At 43.9% G+C, this 21,729-nt stretch overlaps 1 protein-coding gene across 1 annotated transcript in view; it reads right to left on the bottom strand.

Moving 5' to 3' along the window:
* The window catches only part of LOC122792184 (microtubule-actin cross-linking factor 1-like), a gene marked incomplete in the record, with an annotated part of 3,579,694 nt that overhangs the window by 232,617 nt on the left and 3,325,348 nt on the right, over positions 1 to 21,729 (bottom strand). Inside the window, 2 exon segments of the mRNA XM_044059907.1 lie at positions 3,392 to 3,466; positions 7,887 to 8,041. Of these exon segments, the coding sequence (XP_043915842.1) occupies positions 3,392 to 3,466; positions 7,887 to 8,041 (230 nt within the window).

Here is a 21,729-nt window from a genome sequence, read left to right as displayed (position 1 = left end):
TTTGATGAAGAGATACAATCCTGGACTCTGGGAGGCTGTCTATCTTACTGCTCGTATTCAAGTGGCATCCAATGAAAGCTATCTGTTGTGCTAGTGTCAAATGGTTCTTTGCTTGATTGACTGTGATTCCCAGTTTTTGAAAAAGCTGTAGCAAAAAGTCCCATTTTTAGACCAAGAGATCCCTGGCTGAGGCAGTGCAAATTATTTATCAGACTCCTTGAAAAACGCATCATCCTTGATCAGGCAGCCAACAAGATCGAAGGTATTTGGACTAAGGGAGGGATTATGGGTAGGGGAGTAGTCAGAGTCCTGGCTTCACAGCTTCTTAAAGGTGTCGAGATCTAATCCAATAACTCAAAGCTTGAACTGGATGAAAAAATACAACATTTGATCCAACCTTAAACTGTAACTCTGGGCCTGAGGTCTAATCCAAGGTTGACACTTCAGTTAAATGAAACACTGATGCCTACAGATTAATGCTTGACCTCATAGGGAAAGGCACCAGACTAAGGCCTAATGAGGTGGAACTGTAAAATTGGGCAAGACAAAAGGACCTTTGTCTGCCCCACTATTAAGGTGGGGGTGGGAGACCTTGGGACATCATCTGCTGAAACTGCAAAAAAGCATTCAAAATCTTTCAGTAATCTATCTCTGCTGAAATACTGACACGACTTGACAGACCAGGTAGAGAAGGTCTAGAACAGACAACAATCTGTTTAATTTCAGCACCAACTCTGAAAAAACATGGTCTATCCTGATATGCTAAGGATCTCGGATAATTAACATGAAGAATAACTCATCTGATGAGCTGTTTTGAACTTGAGCAAGGAGATGGAACTTAAAAAAACTTTCTCTACCTGCTCTGTCAGACTTACTGCACTATGCTTTGATTTATTTCTCTCACTTGTCTTTACACCTATCTATTGGTTATGAGATCTCACCTTGCAGCCAATAATGCCCTGCTCAAATCCCCACTTTTGTCGTACATGGGCTCCACCATCAGACTGAAAAATGTCTGTCTTGAGAGAGACTCTCAAGGTCAAAGCCTCCTCAGGAGTAGATGCAGTAAGTTCCTTTATCACAGCAATCAGTTTACTCCTGCAGTAATTTATTTTATCACAGCAAACAAGAGTTTATTCCATTTACAAAAGTGACAAAGGTTCACAGAATAACAGATTTCATGATATGGATCAAAATGTTTCTTCCTCATATAAAACATGCATGACATTTGCCTGTCTGTGGAGAGAGCCTGCAGCCAAATTTATAATGTTGAAGACCTTGCTATTCATACTGACCAGCTATTATAATGGAAGAAACTGAAACTGCACAAATCTCCAATAAATTCAACTAAAAACACAAGAGCCAAAAGGTTGAGTGCTGTAAAGAAACAACTGCTATTAAAATCAAGGTAAAAGTCACATATGCTGAAAAGATGCACCTTTCGACCTCAGAAAGGACAAGCAGTCACTATAGATGGCAAAACAACTTGTCTACAACAAGAAAACTGCACATTTTTAGCAAACATAAGGCTAAAGAACTGCCAAGAAAATCTGTGACTGCAACAAACTGTAAAGATCCCCAATTATTGTTCTAGTGAGTAACTATGAGCTGGGGGTGGTACAGAGCAACACATTTTTTTTCCCTAAGTGGATCTCATCCAATGGCTCTATCAATGGCACCCAATCAGCCCATTCATTCTGAGGTGATGGCAGCCCTGAAGGCCATTTGTTCCTGAACAGGAATCCTGCATGGCTCTCTGGCCTACTGTGAGATTTGGATGATAGGGAAGTGGGCCAGCTTACTGGTCTTGGGAAGACAGCCTAAGATCTGAGCTCCATCACTGTTCTCTCCATCAGTGCTCTCTCCATCAGAACTGCACCTAAACAGAGCAAGTTTCCCTTAGCTACAGGTGTGAATGCACCATGACAGCATGGGTTCCCACAAGGTGTCACCCTTGTGGCAAGCCTCAGCTGCCTTCCGTCAAGGGTTTCTTACTCCCATCTACCCCAAACAACTCCTTCAAATGACCACCTGCTATTGAAACTCAGTTCACCTGCACTGTAGTCATGTATTTATCCCTCCATACTACACAGCTAGCTCCACAGCAATAGAACAATGATCAACAGAAACAAAAAATTAACACACAGGCCTTAACTCTGGTAGAATGAAAGTCTTTCAAGCCTGCATAACCAAGAAGAAAGAATACAAGACCATCTAATCAAGAGAAAAAAATTAAGGTTGAAAAAGTAGCCAGGGGCCATTTCTCTTACATAGGTACTAGATGTGGCAGAGAGACATGAAGATGTTGCCTAGTAAAGCTCTACAAGTAGAGGGTACAGGTCAGCAGCCTGGTAAAGTTTCTACTATGAAGCTGCCTACACAATCTGATGCCCTCAGTCCAGATTATTAAGGATGGACCTTCTCATCTCAGATAATTCTTAGCAGGTAATATGTTGAATCTGTTTACAAAAGTATTTTAAAATGGGGGTCTATATTAGAACACCTAACATTCAAAATGTCGAGTGTTCTAATATCGAACCCTATGAATCGAAAATTTAGAACATCGAACATTCAGAACAGTGAATTTTTTCCTAGGGAAAAAATTTGCTGTTCCAAAACACACACAAGCACACCAAACAAACCACCACACAAACAGCAATCCACACGCATACACCTAAACTCTTACACCTAACCCTACACACTAAACTATACATACACCACTAACTATCCACTTACCTGAACCCAAACCCTAACCCTAAGGTCCGTCACTATCGCATAGTCACCTCACCGCGCCTTAACCCTAACTCACCTACCCCGCCTTAACCCTCACATCCACACAATCGCATACCTACCTGAACCCGACCCGTAACTTTCCACCACAGCGCTGAAAATACCGAAGCAACAGAAATGGACAACCGAATTCTTTCCCTAGGAATAAATTCGTTTTTCTGTTTCTTTGATATTTTCAGCGCTCGCTGAAAACGGGTCGATATTAGAACACTCGACATTTTGAATGTTCGGTGTTCTGATATAGACCCTAAAATGGCTACTTTATGAGGAGTAGCCAAGAATGCTAGCGAGACTAACATTCTAAATTCTGATCTTTTCAAGAAGTAAAGCTAACCAAACAGCGCATAGACATCACCTTTGTATCCCTGTGTTCCATGGCATGCAATCCGTATGTTTTTTTGTCTGCCTTATGGTCCTTGATCAAGGATAATTGTCAAGTTTAAGCATAAGTCACTGTCAATCACATCTGCAGTTCCCTCACACAACTCAAAATCCTAAAGCCTTAGGAAATTGTACCTTTATTAACACACTGCTGACACAAGAACAGGATAAGTTGGTAAAAAACTTGACAAACATGTTGAGATGTAATAAAATTCCTTACCCTGTACTTGTTCTCCCCAATCTGCTCCACTTGGAAACGTTTTGCACACTTACACTGAGCCACTTGCCTTGTCACCTTAAACATAAAAGGAAAATGCACAGATGGTTAGGTAAGCAGACTTGCCTGCATCATGCAAAAAAAAAAAAGTCATTACAAAATGGTCTGTACTACATTTTCTACTTCACAAATCACTCTAAATCACCTTGATAGAAGCACTGTATTAGTCAAAAAATGACCTAGCACTGAAAATTATAGATGCTCTGCCTGCTCTGGACATTACTACTAGTTACTTGAACACTCACATAACCTACCATCCAGAAAACACTGCAAAACAGCAGCCCTTCATTTGACCGACTGATTTTTCACAAAAGTGATGCAAGTAATAAACAAAAAGGATTTACACTTGTACAAGGAAATTAAAGCAAATTTTTACATGGAGTGCTGTACAACAAAACCATTACAGTATACAAAAAGATCTTTTTAATGATTAAGTACTTTGTATTTATTATGCCAGATGTCTCACACACACACAAACACAACAAAATGTCAACCTCTCATCTGGGTACTACTACAAATTAAACAAGCAAAAAAAAAAAAAATATCCATGCAATGGACTCTGAAAATCTATCAGTGATTTGTTTTTTATTCCATGCAACTGACCACTAGCTGCCAACAGTTCCTCTCCTCTCACAATGGGTGCAATTCTGCTTAGGCACAGCCTCCCAATTAATCGGTACACACCTTACAGCATGGAGCGCACCAGTGTCTTAATGCTGCTATTACAGTAAGTCTAGGCTGCCTCCCCCTCCTCATGATAGGCATTGCAAACATCAGCTGCCCATGACCATCTGCCTCCACCCAGTCCTCTCCAGTACCTATGACACCAGTAGGACATGGGTCATTGGGGGAATGGAAAGGGCTTTATCAGTCTGTACCACAGGGCCAGATAAGCTCTCAGTAATTTCAAATAAATGTTCTATATGATGTCTCTCCTCTTAGCACAGTGCACATTAATTCTGCAAAGCTGATTTCAATGTGTCTTAGCAATGCTGCAGTTTATAAGTAATCTGTTTAAGGTAACACTGTGGGTTACTCTGCAATTAAACTTTGAAGCATGACAGCTCTAACAGCTTATGCCACGGGTCTATGCAGATACAAGTATGACAACTCCAAAGGCAGCATTTGCCAAAAAAATAAGGAAAAAAAAAAGGCATGAACAATTAGTGCTACAAACCCCTCTCAAACCCCCAAATCTGGGGCCTTCCCCAGCACCTCAATTACTTACATAATGAATTCTAAAGATGCTGCACACTTCACAGATAAAACAGCCTCTTTTAAATTTCCATTCAGTTTGGTTAGGCTACCATCAAGCTTTTCCAGGTCTCATTTAACAGCGGCCTTTGTCCTGTCATCAGGACTTATATGGATGGACATGCTTCATGTACGCAAATCTAATAGGATGAGAGTCACTCGTTCTAGGGATCTTAACCTAATCTGTGACATTAACAGAACATGTTGGAGTGACAAATGTGTCTCCCAGAGACTGCCTCTCCTCTGTAACAAACTTCCAATTCACGTGAAGCAGTGTTCCTCACTGACCCTATTCAAGCACAACCTGGACAAATGGATGGGAGATGGCAAATTCACCCTGGGAGTGGCATCCCTGTCCCTCATGGACAGGAGGAGTCAGTGCTGACCGCAGATTAGCTCTGCAAAATACGTTCACTTAATAAGGACAGGATGGGGCAACTTGTAATTAACATGGCTAGGCTTGTAAGGGCTCTACAGCCACTAGCCTAGCAACCTCCTATGAATCTATATCTTAACATATGCAAAGATACTTGCATGCCAAAACTGGAAGATTCCTAAGGCTTCTTCTGAGCTATCTTCTGAATCACACAAATGAAATAACAGAAGTGGCGAATAAGGCTGTCAATGGGTGCTATATACATAGAACTGTTCTGATGTACAACTGCACTTTTTCACAGTATAGAAATCACCATGACAAATTACATGTTAACTACTGAAAACTAAATCTTTGACACAATGGCAAGAGTTAAAAAAATTCTACAGATATACACACACACACACACACACACACACACACACACACACACACACACACACACACACATTTGGGTGTAGCCAGACATATGCCATATGTATGCAGTGGTGTACATATTTTAAAAATAATCTGCTTTGTGTAATGATATGTGCTAGAAGCATGGTTTACGGTTACATACAGAAACACAAAAGCAATGTAAATTGGTCATTCAGCCGCCACGATTCTGACATACTCTTTGCCACCATGATGACTACTGTAACTTCACACATCATTAATCCATGCAAACAGCAGTCTTGCTCTGCTGCTCATCCTTGTTAATTACTTTTTGCTTTTTTAAACAGATAAACAAACCCTTTGCATTTACCCCTTTTAATTGTGGCAACGTACGTGCGTGCGTGCATTATGTGTGTGTGTGTGTGTGTGTGTGTGTGTGTGTGTGTGTGTGTGTACATATAATACACACACACACACGTGCCTGCATACATACAAACTGATACAAAATGGAAAATGTACAGTAGTCATCATTCAACCAGCACATTTCTGACATACCGTTCTTCATTATCATAGTATGCGGTATGGCATTAAAAGCCTTGAGAAAGCCCAGCCAAACTACCTACACTGTCCTTCATTTACGTCACATAGTTACTTACTCCTCTTTTTCCTTAGAGACTTGTGGTAGATGTCGCTCTTATGCAAACTGAAGTCTCCCTATTTAAACCAGCCCTCCCTTTTGTGTTTCTCTTCAGTTAACACACTGGGAAGTACACATAGCAAGACGACATAAACCATGTCTTTACCATGTGTACTTTAAAAAAGAGTCACCCCCAGAAGACATTTTTTTCTATTTTTGTGTTTTATCAGTCATGCAGTTTAAGTACATGCTACCCCTATCCTTTCTGTTATCCTATTAACTGCTACAGACTTTGACTAGTGTGTCCTAATGGCCCATGTATCCGTTTTCCTGCCACATCAGAATCCCTCTGAATTTTTTCCAAGATTCCCTACTACAGTCAACCATTTGTGGCTAGGATATTTAGAACTATAACCTACATTTCAGAATGTAGCCAGCCATGCCCACCCCACAACTGCACAGGATTCTGCACAGCATACCTTTTCACTATGATTTAAGACGAAAAGTCCACACTGTAATTAAAAAAACAAATTGCAGAGCTGATGGAGGGGGCCTTACTGAAAAATATCAGCTGTAATTAATCTGAGAGGATCTCCATAAGCAAAGTTTACAGGATACTTGGCATATACCTTGTTATGTCCTTAGGTGCCTCTAATTAAAAGAAACTAGCTGCCCACTTTCTTCCATCGACCTTCTTTACAAATGAATGGGGTATGCAAAGATTATAAGGGATTTTTCACCTCCTTAAAGAGTTCTCAGTGAATGGCTAGGTCCAAAGAAAGATGCACTTTGGAACGCCTTATTGCAATTATACTCTTATTATAATCTTCAACTTAAATTTAAGCAGTCATTGGTTCACTGCCCTAATCAAAAAATCAACTTAGAGCACAGGAATATTCTTTATCATTGTTTAATAAATATCTCACTTTTTGGTGGACATTGTGGGGAAGATGCAATCAGCCACTGTAATGTGCTTCTAAATCTGCCTCAGTAGCATTAGCTTCTACACTCTGACAAGCATCTGATCTAAAAGCTACATGCTCAAAAGGACAGTTCAGCCTTTCAGTCCTCAACATGGCATCACTAGGTACATTGTGCTGCACATTTCAAGTGAAGAATGCTGTAGCAAGAAGAACTGAGAATCTGTCTGTGATAAGGCAAGGTTGCCAGACCTTGGTCACTCTATGGATGGATTTTCTCCAAATACACCTGTTTCCACCCCTTCCAAAATATGCTCCTGATCAGCTACATTAAAGTGTTCATGCATACTGCATTTAACAAGGTCACTGTGACCTGGGTCATAACTGAATAGGGCCTAAGAACTAGTTTACTTACCTAGTTAACAAAGAAATAAATGCTTGGCTGAAGATAGTGTTTAACCAACCTGTGCAGTCTCACTTTACTACAGATTTGAAATATTGCATAAGTAATATGAGTCAAAAACACATTATGTAACATACTTGGTACTGCATTAGTTGTGCAATCCCAAACAAAATTCATACGTTGGTGGTAGTTTGTGTGTGTGCAGGCACACGCATGGTGGGAGGTGGTGACAGTTGCTGGCATACAGACATACAAAGGACATGTACCATAGTAAAAAAAAAAAAAAAAACCTACGCATATATAAATTTATTTAATATTAAAACTATATATATATATATATATATATATATATATATATATATATGTATACATGTATATATATATATATATATATATATATATATATATATATATATATATATATATATATATATATATATATATATATACATATATACATGAAAGCAATATCTTACCTCATCTTCTATTTTGTCTGCATCAGTTGTGGGTCTGTAAGCATCCTTGTTTGGGTGAAGTGCTGCTACAAATTCATAATAGTCAATATACCCATCACAATCGCGGTCAAAGATATCTGCTACAGCTGTCATCTCCAATTTAGTGGTGGGGAATTCTGAAACACAGGTGAGATAGTTTCATTTTTTAAATAGTGAAGAAGCATTCAAACATATTGTTTTCCCTGCTTTGCTCTGTATATCACACTATTATGGTATAAGTGACAAAGAAGAGTCACACTTTCTACAGTAACTACAAACATCTAAATTTGCATAATGAAAGAACAAGGCTATACTTCAGAGTCACCTTCAAAACAAGTGGCAGATACTTGCCCCAAGCATTATTCAATGACAATATAATCTACCAGTTATAAAGCTTCAGCACTACTCTCAAGGTGCGCTATAATTTAATGAGAAACTGCTATAAAAGAAGTTATGTACTCACCATAATGTTCCATATGAGTTGTTCATCTTGCCTTCATTCTTACAGATGGGTTCGGAGCCGATCCTTGGCTCCGAGCCGGCCTACTACAAAGCTCGAGTTCTTCAGATAGCTCGAGGCCAAGTCCCTATCCCATGATGCACCTTGAGTTACCGCAGATCTTGTTTGCTGCCTCTAACACCACCATATGCCATTCTATCACTTTTTTAGGTAAAAACCATAGAAAGACAGAGCAACCATGATAAAACTAGTATCTCGGTCCTCGAAAAATCCCAGAGGGGGTAGGAGGGTGGGAAATAAGAATGAAGGTGAGATGAACAACTCACATGGAATGCTATGTTGAGTACATAACTTCTTTATGTGAAGTTGTTCTATCTCGTGGTTCATTCTTACAGATGGGTAGCATCACAAGCACTATCTTTCTCGGGTGGCTTATGGGAGTATGTTTTTCAGGAAAGTAGATCCAAAGGAAGCCCCGTCTCTGGAGGCCTTATCAACTTTGCAATAAGTGATAAAGGTATGAGGTCTTGACCAAGTGGCTGCTGCACAAATATTGTCTATAGGAAGCCTAGCAGAAAAGGCAGAGGATGTGGACACTGCTCTGGTAGAATGAGCCTTAATTTTGTGTTGTAAAGGTAAATTGGCAGCTGAATAAGTGAAGGTGATGCAATCAGATAACCATTTAGATAGTGTTGTTTTTGCCACTGGCATACCTTTCTTAGAATCTGAAAAGGAAACAAAAAGTTGTTCTGATCTTCTGAACTCTTTAGTTCTATCCAGGTAAACTCCGAGCTGTCTATGAACATCAAGTATGTGCAGCATATACTCTTAAGATGTTGGTGTGTTTGGGGAAAAACACTGGGAAATCAATGATTTGGTTAAGGTTAGCTTCAGTAGAAACTTTAGGTAAAATGAAGGATTTGTTCGCAGGGACACTCTCGTCATGAAAAACCAAATATGGAGGTTTTATGGACAAGGCCTGTAGCTCTGACACTCTACGGGCAGAAGTGATGGCTACTAAAAAGATAGTCTTCCAAGAAAAAAATTTCAAATCACATGAGGAAGCTGGCTCGAAAAGTGGAAGAATAATGCGTGAAAGCATAAAATTTAGGTTCCATGGGGTATAAGGGGATTTCACTGGTGGTCTGAGGTGAAAGGTCCCTTTGAGAAAGGCTTTGGATAGCTTGTGTGACATTATGTTCAATCCTTCAAAGCCAAGGTGAAAATTAGAGATGGCAGCAAGTTGTACCCGAACTGTAGCTGCCGCCACTCCTTTGTTGAAAAGCATAGTCAAAAATTCTAATATAGAGGAAATGGGGGCTTTGTAAGGATCAATGTTATTTTGAGAAGCCCATATAGAAAATCTCCTCCATTTGCTAAGGTACAACTTTCTAGTACATAACTTATGGGAAGATATTAAAATATGCTGTGTTTCATTTGAGAGATTATGGAACCTGGCTATGTTGGGAATTGGAGCAGCTAAGCTGTCAATTTTAGGGACTGAAGAGATGGAACTGGGTCCAGAATCCAAGGCTCTTCCAATAGATGAAGTTGAAGGAAGGGGAGCCAAATCTGACGAGGCCAGTGAGGGGCTATTAGAATGATGGTCCTTCCCAAGGCTTTTGCTTTCTGTAGTACTTTGGGTATCAAGGGAAGTGGTGGGAATGCATAGAGGAGACCCGGAGGCCAATCGTGTACAAGTGTGTCCCTTGAGGAATCTCCCGGAGGAGAATCACGGCAAAGTAGCTTCTGCATTTTGTGTTCATGTGGGAAGCAAAAAGATAGCAGCAAGGCTGGCCCCATCTGTGGAATATTCTCTCAGTTATCTCTTTTTTGAGGGACCACTTGTGAGGTAACAAAATTGTCCTGCTCAGTTTGTCTGCAATCATGTTGGATTTCCCCAGGATGTGCACTGCTATCCGAAATCGCTGGGTGGATGTACCCACTGCCATACTCTTAGGACCTCTTGACAAAGGGGAATGGACCTGGTTCCTCCTTGTTTGCTCAAGTACCAGACCACTGACATGTTGTCCACCTGAATTGCAATTGTCTCCAGAGGGAGAGAGTCCTGAAAGTACTGCAACACCAAAAGTATCGCTCTCATAAGAAATAAATTTATTGGGCCTCCTAGGGACAGGCTCCATGGTGTCCAGAGACTCCCATGCCCTTTGTGAGACCAGCTCCATGAGCTCATCGAAGGGTGGAGACACCCAAGAGGTGGAGGGTTGAGACCCGAAAGCCTTCAGGAGAACCGATTCATCTTCAGTAGGGTTGGTGGGTTTCCAGCCATCCCTCTGCTTAAGGATTTCTAATATCTCTGCAAATGAGATATCTTCAGAGGGGGACCCTTCTGATTCATCTAAGTCGGTATCAGATGGGAGAGATTCCTGCGGGGAGTCTAGGTGCTTCCTCTTGCAAATTCTCTTCCTAGGAACCTCATTAGTGGGAACTTCTGGTGAGGTCTCAGAAGAGCAGGGGCTACCCAGTGGGGCTTCTTGAGGTTCAGGGTCTCTACGCTTCAAAGGGATCTGTGAGGCAGAAGTGGACACAGGCGCTTTTGGGGAGGAGGTAGTTGGACCTGAAGTTGTAGATATCCTGAGGGACATCACTCTTCTCATGGCTTCGAAGGCACCTCTGCTCCGATGAGAAGGAACTGCTGGATCCGAACAAACAACCGATTCCCTCGGCACCAGAACAGTGGGCTCTGAACTGAAGGTAGGAACCAAACTGATCCGAGCAGAGGCCCCAAGAGGCAAAGTCGGAAGTACGACTATCCTCTCCAGACCAACCGGAGAGTGTCAGCTCCTAGACTACTCGATTGGCACCAAGGAAGTCCGAGTAAATGGAACCGATGGCACTGGAGCAGGCATCGGCTCCGAAGGCTCAACAATCGTCAGGTCCAACTCCTCTGGCTCCGATGGACCGGTATGACTCAGAGGAGGAAAAGAAGCTGATGGCATAAGTCTTCGGTTCCAAAACGACTTGGGTCGGAGCCGTTAAAAATTTAGCAAACACTGGTACTGTAGCAAGTTCTGCACCACACGATCCACATCCAAATCGGATAGGCTGATAGAGGACTGAGATGAATATATGGAGGGTGGTACCGACTGGAGAATGGGAGACTTTAATCCTTCGGAGACCAGTTCCAGGACTGGGACCGGCTCTGAAAAGACAGGATGCTCAGCTCCGAAGGCTGTGGAGCCAACGTCGACATTTTTTTAGATTATGTCACATCAGTAGAAGAAGCCTTAGAAGACTTGGGAGACTGGCTAGATTTAGCCTGGTCACTCAAAGCTTCCTGAAAGGAAGATTTTAAAAGTCCTCTATCAATGAGTTTTCTTTTTCTCTTATGTAATACTCTACTAGAAAAAGAATGGCAAATGGAGCAGCCCTCTTGCAAGTGCAAGGTTCCGAGACAGTAAACACAATATACGTGACTATCTGTCACTGACATCTTTTGTCCACACTTTGGACATTTTTTAAAACCAGACTTGGGATGTTTTTCTTTATCCTGGTCAGCCATAACACTATTATACTAAAAATACTTCAGTTATTCAACAAGAAAGTACACACACACAAACTTTAACAACTTTAGAGTATACTATAATATAAACTGTAAATATCCCCTAAAAGAACAAATGGGCTGTATAAATGTATAAACACACACACAATCACCAAATTTAACTATCTATAAATGCTTGTAAAACACTAAACTGATTATCTATATAAGGCACACCAAGAAGGGAAGGGATACTAAAGGCCTATATAAAAAAAAAAAAAAATGAAAGCCAAAGGGAGAAAGAGAACTATCAAACTTTAAAGCTATAAAAGATCTAAGTTATAATTTGCAATGACTATCAATAACTATTAATATAAGAGAAAAAAATTAGAAAGTTTTATAGAAAAAGCTATACTGGCCCGAGCTGTGCTTGGAAACCTCCGATCTGTTGCAGTGGCAAACTAGATCTGGGGTAACTCAAGGTGCATCATGGGATAGGGACTTGGCCTTGAGCTGTCTGAAGACCTCGAGCTTTGTAGTAGGCCGACTCGGAGGCAAGGATCGGCTCCGAACCCATCTGTAAGAATGAACGGCGAGACAGAACAACTTCACATCTCCAGTTTCTCAACAATATTTCCAACAGCTGATCTTCCATGTTCATTTGAACACCCCTCCAACAGGTGGAGCTCTCCTTTAGTGTTCACTAGCAGCAGCCTGAGCAAAATAAACCCAAGAACATCTCCTCCCCATCCTCCATCCATTCCAAAAAATAATCAGATTCATCATGTTCATAATCATATACTGACAAATTCATTAAACTGTCATCAAAACCAGTTTCATTTTCATTACTTTTTTCATTTTGAACAGTAATATCCACATTCATATTCTTAAACTTTTTAAAATACACCCTTAGCAATAACTTGCGAGTGAATGCTTTTACTTCAAAGTATATGTCAGCAAAAGAAGGAAAGATAGTGATTTGTTGTAAAGGTGATAATATTTGTGACAGATTATTGGAGCTAGAAACTAGAATGATTCTAAAATATAATACTTTAAAACCTTTAGGATTGAATTTAGAACTAGGCATATGATAATTTGATTATTTAACATGTTATGAATATTTTTTGATCAAATAAATAACATAAAATGTTTATATTTTTGATACTAATATTCATATATTTATATAAGAATTTATAAATAGGAAGGTCACTTTAAATATATTTCTGATGCTTTTTTTCCCTCCTTTTTTGCATTTAATGATGTAATAAATTGAATAATTGATCCAATTAATGTTTATATAAATACTACTACTAAGTAACATTGAATTGTGATCCTTTGAAGGCGAATGGCCGAGGTACCAGATCTTTGGAGAGAATAAAGAAAATTTCTGCTGGATTAAGTATTGGCTGTTTGGTGTGTTTTATATTTGCTTTTTTGCTTCGTCAAGTTTGTTTGTTCTCACCTGTTGCACTCTGAGTAACCTCTAAACAAGAAGGCAGCTTAGGTTAACCCTCATCCTCACAAAAGGATAACATTTGTAATGAGATAACCTTATGTCCTAGTGTAACTCAGTCTTATATTGTGCGGGTCAGATACTTTCAAAAAAAAAATTTCTATGTGCTTAAGTTACTAGAGCATAGAGTCTAATGTAGTCAGTACAGCAGCCATTTGAAATGACTGGACCTACTACAGTGAGTCATGAAACATGGCGAAAAAACAGTTTTACATGTACTAAGTCTGAGATGTCAGTTTTTTTGACTATTCACTTTTCTCTGAGGTATGGTAATCTTGGAGTTAGACTATATAAGTGTGGGTGGGATGGGGTGGGGCTTGCCCCCTGCAAAAAAGTTTAAAGAAGAGTGATGTTTCAGATTCGTGTCAGACTGGTTACATTTCAATAGGCAGCCATTCAGTACTCGTGTACTCTGACTCCATGTTAAATAGCACACTCAAAAATACATACTGATGAACCTGTCAGCACACATCACATATCCTTACTTCGTTTATGCACTTAATCCAATTCAGTGACATGGGGGGTGGGGGGGGGGGGTCATTCACTTCCAGACAGGAGAAGCCCTGAAAGTTTCTTAGGTTTATATGTTTCACTAGGCTGGCTCCCCCTGCAGGCCATTTTAAGTCCAGACTATTTCTCTTTTGGTGCTTGAATTAGCCCACCCTTCTTGGTGTTAGATTGGCCTTACTCATCCCATGGTCGATAATTAGAAGTTATGTACTTACCATAACGTTCCATCTGAGTAGGTGAATTCATTTGTCTGCAACCTGTGGGTATGGATCCGATATCGGATCCGAACCGGCATGGTTTATCCAGCTATGGATCTGAGCTCCTAGCTCCTCCCCTCACCCATAATGCCCTGCTCTCCCTACATGACCTCAGATCGAGTTTGCCCTGTAACAAATACCCTAATCAAAGGGTAACACATTCTATGCAGGAAACTGACAAGGCCAGGGGGATAGGAGGGCGGGATGGTTGCAGACAAATGAATTCACCTACTCAGATGGAACGTTATGGTAAGTACATAACTTCTAAATCTGAAGTAGGAGATTCATTTGTCAGCAACCTGTGGGACAGAGTCCCCAGCTACCTGAATCTTGGGCGGCCGTCATGGAAAGATATTCCGGAGCACCGCGGAGCCAAAAGATGCTCTACCTCTAGACGCGATATCCAGCTTGTAATGAGAAATAAAGGTATGAGATGAAGCCCAAGTGGCTGCTGAACAAATGTCATCCAGAGGAATCCTAGCCTTGAGGTAGAAACAGACCGGGTTGAATGAGCATGGACTCTGTCCGGTGCGGACCTCCCGGAAGCTTGGTAAGCTAATAGAATACACTGGGAAATCCAGCGTGACAAGGAGACTTTGGAAATTGGTTTACCCAGATTGAATTTGGCAAAGGAAATGAACAATTGGTCGGATTGCCTGTGACCAGCTGTCCTGTTAAGATAAAAACGAAGCTGCCTGTGAACATCCAATGAATGCAGCTTGTACTCGCCTTTGTTCTGATATTTAGGAAAGAAAACGGGGAGGTTGATGGACTGATTAATGTTTGCTTCCGAAGTTACCTTAGGAAGAAAAGAGGGATTGATCCTGAGGTACACACGGTCCGGATGGAAGATCAAGTAAGGCGGATTCATGGACAGGGCTTGAAGTTCCGAAACTCTTTTGGCTGAAGTAATGGCTACTAAAAATGCAGTTAAGAGATAGGAATTTTAGATCTACAGTGGCCGCAGGCTCGAAGGGGGGGGGGGCGGTCAAGGCCTGAAGAACCAAGGAAAGATCCCATGGTGGAACCGCCTGCTTGACAGGGGGTCTAAGCAGAAAGGTGCCTTTTAGGAAGATTTTACATAACTTGGCAGACATAAGAGACCCAGAGTCATGACCAACATGATAATGAGAAATGGCTGCTAGCTGAACTTTGACCGTGGAACTACTGGCGCCATCATTAAAAAGAGTGGTAAGGAAGTCTAGAACCAAGGGAAGAGGAACCGTGAAGGGATCTAGACCTTGCCGCTCCACCCAAATAGAGAATCGCTTCCATTTACTGCGGTAAGTTTTTCCGGTAGAGGGTTTATGCGCCGCTACCAGAATGGCCTTAACAGGAGACGAAATACCGGGAGTCCTGATTAGGAGTGGAACTGGAGCAGCCAAGCAGTCAGCTTCAGGTTGTCCAGGTTCGGAGATGGTAGGTTCGATGGGTGTGCTATCAGATCCGGAATGGGATCTAGAATCCAAGGTGGATTCACTGAGTGAGACCTTAGGTAAGGGAACCAGATCTGCCGAGGCCAGAATGGGGCTATGAGGATCATTCTGCACCCCAACCAAGAGGCTTTCTGAAGAACCTGGAGCATCAGAGGCAGAGGGGGGTATGCATAAAGAAGACCGGGAGGCCAAGCATGCACTAGAGCATCTCTCGGGGAATTCCCTGGAGGAGGGATTAGAGCGAAAAAACTGTCGCACTTGGTGTTTAAGGGAGAAGCAAAGAGATCGCAACAAGGAGTTCCCCACCATGCGAAGATACGTTTCGCTACTTGAGCATTGAGAGACCACTCGTACGGGGAGAGAATGGTGCGACTGAGCTTGTCCGCAAGGATGTTGGACCGACCCGGAATATGCGTTGCGATGAGAAAGCGGTTGGTGGAGATCGCCCATTCCCACACTCTCATGGCTTCCCGACATAAAGGGTAAGACCTGGTTCCCCCCTGTTTGTTGATGTACCAGACCACCGACATGTTGTCTGACTGAATCGCAATTGTTCCCAGGGGAAGAAAGGCTTGAAGTGCTTGCAACGCCAAGAACACGGCCCTCATCTCCAGAACACTGATATGCAGGGAGGTCTCTGAGTCGTTCCACGTGCCTTGGACCGTCCGTCCCGCAAAATGCCCCCCCCCCCCCCGAGGCGAGATGCGTCCGTGGTCACTGTGGCAAGAGGGGGAGATGCACAAAAGGGGCGGCCTCTTTGGAGATCCTCGGAATGGAGCCACCACAAGAGAGACCGCTTGCAAGCCTTGCTGATTGCAATGGGGTGATGCAGTGGGAGAGAAAGATAAGACCATTGTACTTGAAGCGTCCACTGAAGTACCCGCATTTTCAATCGGGCGAGTGGGAGAAGAGAAATCGCTGCCGCCATAGACCCTAGTGCCCTCAGGACCAATTCCGCCGGAACTGAGCTGGAGTGGAGGATGGCCCGCACCTGGAGTCGTAGATTCCGAATTCTGTCGGTTGTGAGGAAGGCTCTTAACTTCCTCGTGTCTAACCTGGCACCTATGAATTCTATCAACTGAGTAGGGGCCAGGTTGGACTTTCCTATGTTTATCGTGATGCCTAGCCAGGGAGCTAGCTGAAGAAAGGAGTCTCTTGCCAAGGATAGTAGATGCCTTGTTGGGGCGGTGAGAAGCCAGTCGTCCAGGTACGGAAAGACCTGTACCCCCTGAAGCCTCAGGTGGGCCGCAACCACTGCTAATACTTTGGTGAACACCCTGGGGGCTGTGGTGAGACCAAAGGGAAGGACCCTGAACTGGTAGTGACTGGCTCCCAGCAGGAAGCGAAGAAACCTCCTGGACCGTCTGTCCATTAGTATGTGGTAGTACGCATCCTTGAGGTCTATAGAGCACATCCAGTGATTCTCTCCCAGAAGGGGGAGGATAGATTGTAAAGTGACCATCCGGAACTTCTCCTTGGGAACTGCCAGGTTTAATAGGGACAGATCTAAAATGGGTCTTAGGTCCCCCGTCTTTTTTGGCACTAAAAAGATCCTGGAGTAGAACCCTGATCCGATTTGGTCTGGGAGGACGGGCTGGATGGCTCTTTTCCTCAGCAGATAGCCAATTTCTGCTGAAGCGGCCTCCCTCTGATCGGGTGGAATGTCGGGGAGGGATTTTGGTTTTGGGACGTGAAGAAAAGGGATTTTGTATCCTCTGGATATAATACGGAGGACCCAGCGGTCTAATGTTATCGACTCCCATGCCGCTAGGTGCTCCGAAAAACGTCCCCCGACTGCCTCCAGAGTGGAGCAGTCGGGCAACCCCTCAGGGTTGCTGCGCGGGTCGCTCAGAGAAAGGTTCTCTGGACCCGAAATTCCTGGGAGCCCCTCTGCCCCTGGGGCGGCGTCCGCCCTGTCCTCCTCTGCCACGGAAGGACTGGTTGTCCGGAGCGGGTTGGGATTGCTGCGACTTCCGGAACCACATCTTCTTCTGGCCCTTTTGGTTCCTAGAGTAGGACCTCTGGGGCACAGAGAAGCAGACTCCGACGGCAGACAGCGTCTTCCCATCCTTCTCGCTCTGGACCAAGGTGTCGTGAACCGTCTTGCCAAAAAGGGCAGAACCATCAAAGGGGGCGTTCGCGAAAGACGCCTTGAAGGGCTCTGTGAAATCACAATGGCGGAGCCAGGCCTGGCGTCTCGTGACTAGGCCTACTCCTGCAGCTCTAGCAGCTCCCTCAGTAGCATGGGAAAGCAACCGCATAGAGGTATTTGTCACGGACCGAAGAGTGGCCATACGGGTGGAGTGCAAAAGTTTGTCCTCCTCTGACATGGACTCTGGGGGGGATGCAGCGTATTCTTTGATAAGATCGCGCTGCATCCTAATAACATGTGCCAGATAGTTGAGCGCCCTCACTGAGAAGGTCGCTGAACTAAACATTCGCTTCCCCAAGCGGTCCATCATCCGAGACTCCTTGCTTGGAGGATGGACTGAGGGACTCTCCTGGGCGAGTTCCCTTTTGGTGGCTGCTGCCGTCAACATGGCATCTACCAGAGGTCCCTTACTCCAGTGGGCACGGTCAGCAGGGGGGCTGAGAATCCTGTCTGGCCTTTTGGGGATTGGCTCCACGGTGTCCAGTTCCTTCCACGCCCTGGTGGTAATAAGGTCCACCAGGGGGTCGGCAGGAGGGGACACCCAAGAGGTAGACGGGCCCGCTTCGAATGCCTCCAAGAACACGGACTCGTCAGAGGAAGACTTTGGGGCAGACCACCCACCTCTTATACGAAGCATTTCCATGATATCTCCAAAGGAGACATCCTCGGGGGGTGATCTTGGGGAGCCTTCCCCTTCCTCCAAGTCCGTGTCTTCGCTTAAAGACTCAGGGGTATGTGCCTCCTTTTACACGTGTGCTTGCGAGGTGCCTCCTCGGGGGGGCTGTCCGAGGAGCCCTCGCAAGCAGTGTCTAGTTCCACAGGAACTGCTTGGGGCATTGAAACGGGCTGTCCCAGTGGCCGGGTGATGGAAGCCTGACCCAGAGCAGATGGAGTGCGGGACGGAGCCGAAGCAAGTGCCGACAGTCCGGAAGCCCTCAACAGAGCCCTCTCCACTACATCAAAAGCCGAAGGGGAGCCGGCCTCGACCAAAGGATCCGACAGTCGGCTCCCCCTCGGATCTGAGGAGTGGATCGGAGCCGATGCCGAGCCCCTCGGATCCGAGGGACCAATGCGCTCCGACACGGACGGCGTCGAAGGCACACTGAGTCCCTCGGATCCAAAACTCGGGCCAAGGCTCCGAGAGGTCGGATCCGACACACTCGAGGGCAGGGTCGGATCCGAAGTAGCCAGTACTATCGGAGCCGACCCACCCCCCGGCTCCAAAGCTGCCCGGCTCAGAGCGCTCTGAACCCGGGTAGGGGGTCAGAGAAGGAGCTATGGGCTTGAAAAAGGGGATCGAGCTCCCCCCCGGGGGGGGGGGGGGCAGGAGCACTCCCATCTGCATCTGGGCCTGGATGAACCTTCGCATCATCCAGTCCAGATCGGCGTCGGAGAGACTATAGGTCGACCTCGAAGAGGCTACCGAGGCAGGCCTTGAGTACCGCCTCGATAGCCTCGAAGGAGGTCGGGTCTCCTCCTCCTCAGGTCCCGGTGAAAAGGTTGGGGACCGGAGCCGAGGAGGAGGAGAACCAGTAGCTAGAGAGGCCGGAGGAGAAGCCCGCTTAGCCGGTGGGGCCGAGATGGAGGTCTTGGTCCGCCGCTTGTGGTGCTCCTCGCTCCGGTCCTTCTTCCTAGCTTCCCTCTCCTCCGAACCCGTAGAGGGAGTTTGAATCACGGGAGGAGGAGCGGGAGCAGGTAGGGCAGGTACCGCAGGAGCGGTAGCTACCAACGGGGCGGAGGCCGAAGCTGAGTCCGGGGGTAATAGTCCCGCCAAGACCAGCTTCGACCTCCGCTCCTTCAATGCCCTGGGGTTGAACCCTGCACAGATTGAACATCCAGAAGTGAGGTGTTCAACCCCAAGGCATCGAACGCACCGAGTGTGGCCATCCGCAGGGGACAGCTTATGGCCACACTCGGAGCATTTCAAAAGTATCGCCTTTGGGGCCTCAGACATTTTTTTTTTTTTTTTTTTTTAAACAAAAAGAAAACTAACAAGTTAACAACCCAGACACACTAAAGGCCCCAAAGAAACCACGCGCACACAAACTACGCTACCAGCGAGGGGAGGGAATTACAAATAAATAAGTAATTTAACCAAAAATTAGTTTAAAGGGGTGAGAAACCTAAAACTTTCACACAAAAAACTATTTATTTAACAAAAATATCCTTAGTAAAATACTAAAATATCACTTAGCTGAAGGAGCTCAAAGATCAAGCTGTCACCATGAACGTGGCAAACTAGATCTGAGGTCATGTAGGGAGAGCAGGGCATTATGGGTGAGGGGAGGAGCTAGGAGCTCGGATCCATAGCTGGATAAACCATGCCGGTTCGGATCCGATATCGGATCCATACCCACAGGTTGCTGACAAATGAATCTCCTACTTCAGATTTATATATTACGTCTAGTGAAAATAACTGAGATCATACCATAGATAATTTAATTAACTGATAAAAGTGAAAATCATTTGCAGGAAATTGCCTACAACAAAGATACTTGTTATAAGTTTTGAAAGGTGAAAACATAATTACTGAAAAATATACAAGCAGATAATTAATTTCCTTAACAAAGATGGATATCCACAGCAAAGAAAACTGCACCAATCCAATACATAATTTCAAATGTACCATGTACCAACAGCAGTCATATTACTGGGCTTGATCAGCACTGAGGGATGGCAAAGCAAAGAGGGTGGTCTGACAACTTACAAAATTTCCCTCCAAAGAGGGTGTTATATTTGGTAAATGAATAATCATCTAAATAAAGCAGTAAGGATATAATGCACCTCCTAAAAGTGGATATTAACAGTACTGAACCGAACACTGATATCGTTTACATACTATGAATGTTCAGGAAACAACTTCCTAACAGCAGCATGAACTTACTGAACATTTCACTCCAGTTGGTGGGTCTTGTGCTACTTTTCAGAAATAGCACTCTAAAGTTAAGAATTTTAAGAATTAACAAATTAAGAAAAGCTGTTTCTCATAGTCAGAAGTGCAGCAAAATGACAAAGTAAATTATCAAATTCCCCATAACCAAACATATAGCAGTTTCAGGTACAATTTAAAACAATGAATTTTTGGAACTCAGGACACAAGACCATCAAAGCTGCATTAGTACATGTATTCCAAACAAAGACTAAGCAATCGCAACTCAACATTTTTAAGGCCAGTGCAAAATCTCAGATCACAGCAGCCCATCTCATCATATGAGGAATGATTAATATAGCCAAAATGGTTATCATTAAGTATTCTGAGCAATTTTAAAAGTAGAAACTTCTTACAAACTAAACCACAGCATAACAGACAGAATAAGAAGTTATGTACCTACCATAACGTTCCATGTTAGTTGTCTTCTTCTCGCCTTCTTTCTTGCTGGATGGGTTCGGAGCCGATCCTCGGCTCCGACTCGGCCAATATTAAAGCTCGAGAGCTAATTCCACCGGCTCGAGGCTCCCCTATATTCCACAATGCTAGGCAGTAACTACTCAGATCCCATTTGATAGCTAGACCAAGTAATTCTAGCCTCCATAGTATGGAGAAAGGTAACCCACCTCTATATAAACCTGAGTGTAAGGAATCCCAGACCTAACAAAAGGGGAAATAGAGGTGGTAGAACGTGTGGGAATGACAACTTCCAGAGGACGATCACAAAATGAATTCCTATCGGTCTTGTCCAGGCTTGGGGGAAGGAGGGTGGGACGCAAGAAAGAAGGCGAGAAGACAACTAACATGGAACGTTATGGTAGGTACATAACTTCTTAATGTTAAGTTGTCTATCTCGCCTTCATTCTTGCTGGATGGGACCGCATCCCTAGCACCTTATCCCAGGTGGCCTATAGGAACAGACTCTTGAGAACAGTGGAACCAAAGTTGGCATGGTTTCTGGAGACCATGTCCAATTTGTAATGTGAAATGAAGGTATGAGGAGAAGCCCAAGTGGCTGCTGCACAAATGGAATCTATTGGCAGCCTATCCTGAAAAGCTACGGATGTAG

The sequence above is a fragment of the Protopterus annectens genome, chromosome 1.part2, assembly GCF_019279795.1.
Source record: "Protopterus annectens isolate FY-2018-M chromosome 1.part2, PAN1.0, whole genome shotgun sequence".
Taxonomy (NCBI): domain Eukaryota; kingdom Metazoa; phylum Chordata; order Ceratodontiformes; family Protopteridae; genus Protopterus; species Protopterus annectens.
This window is presented reverse-complemented; position numbering and strand designations above follow the sequence as displayed.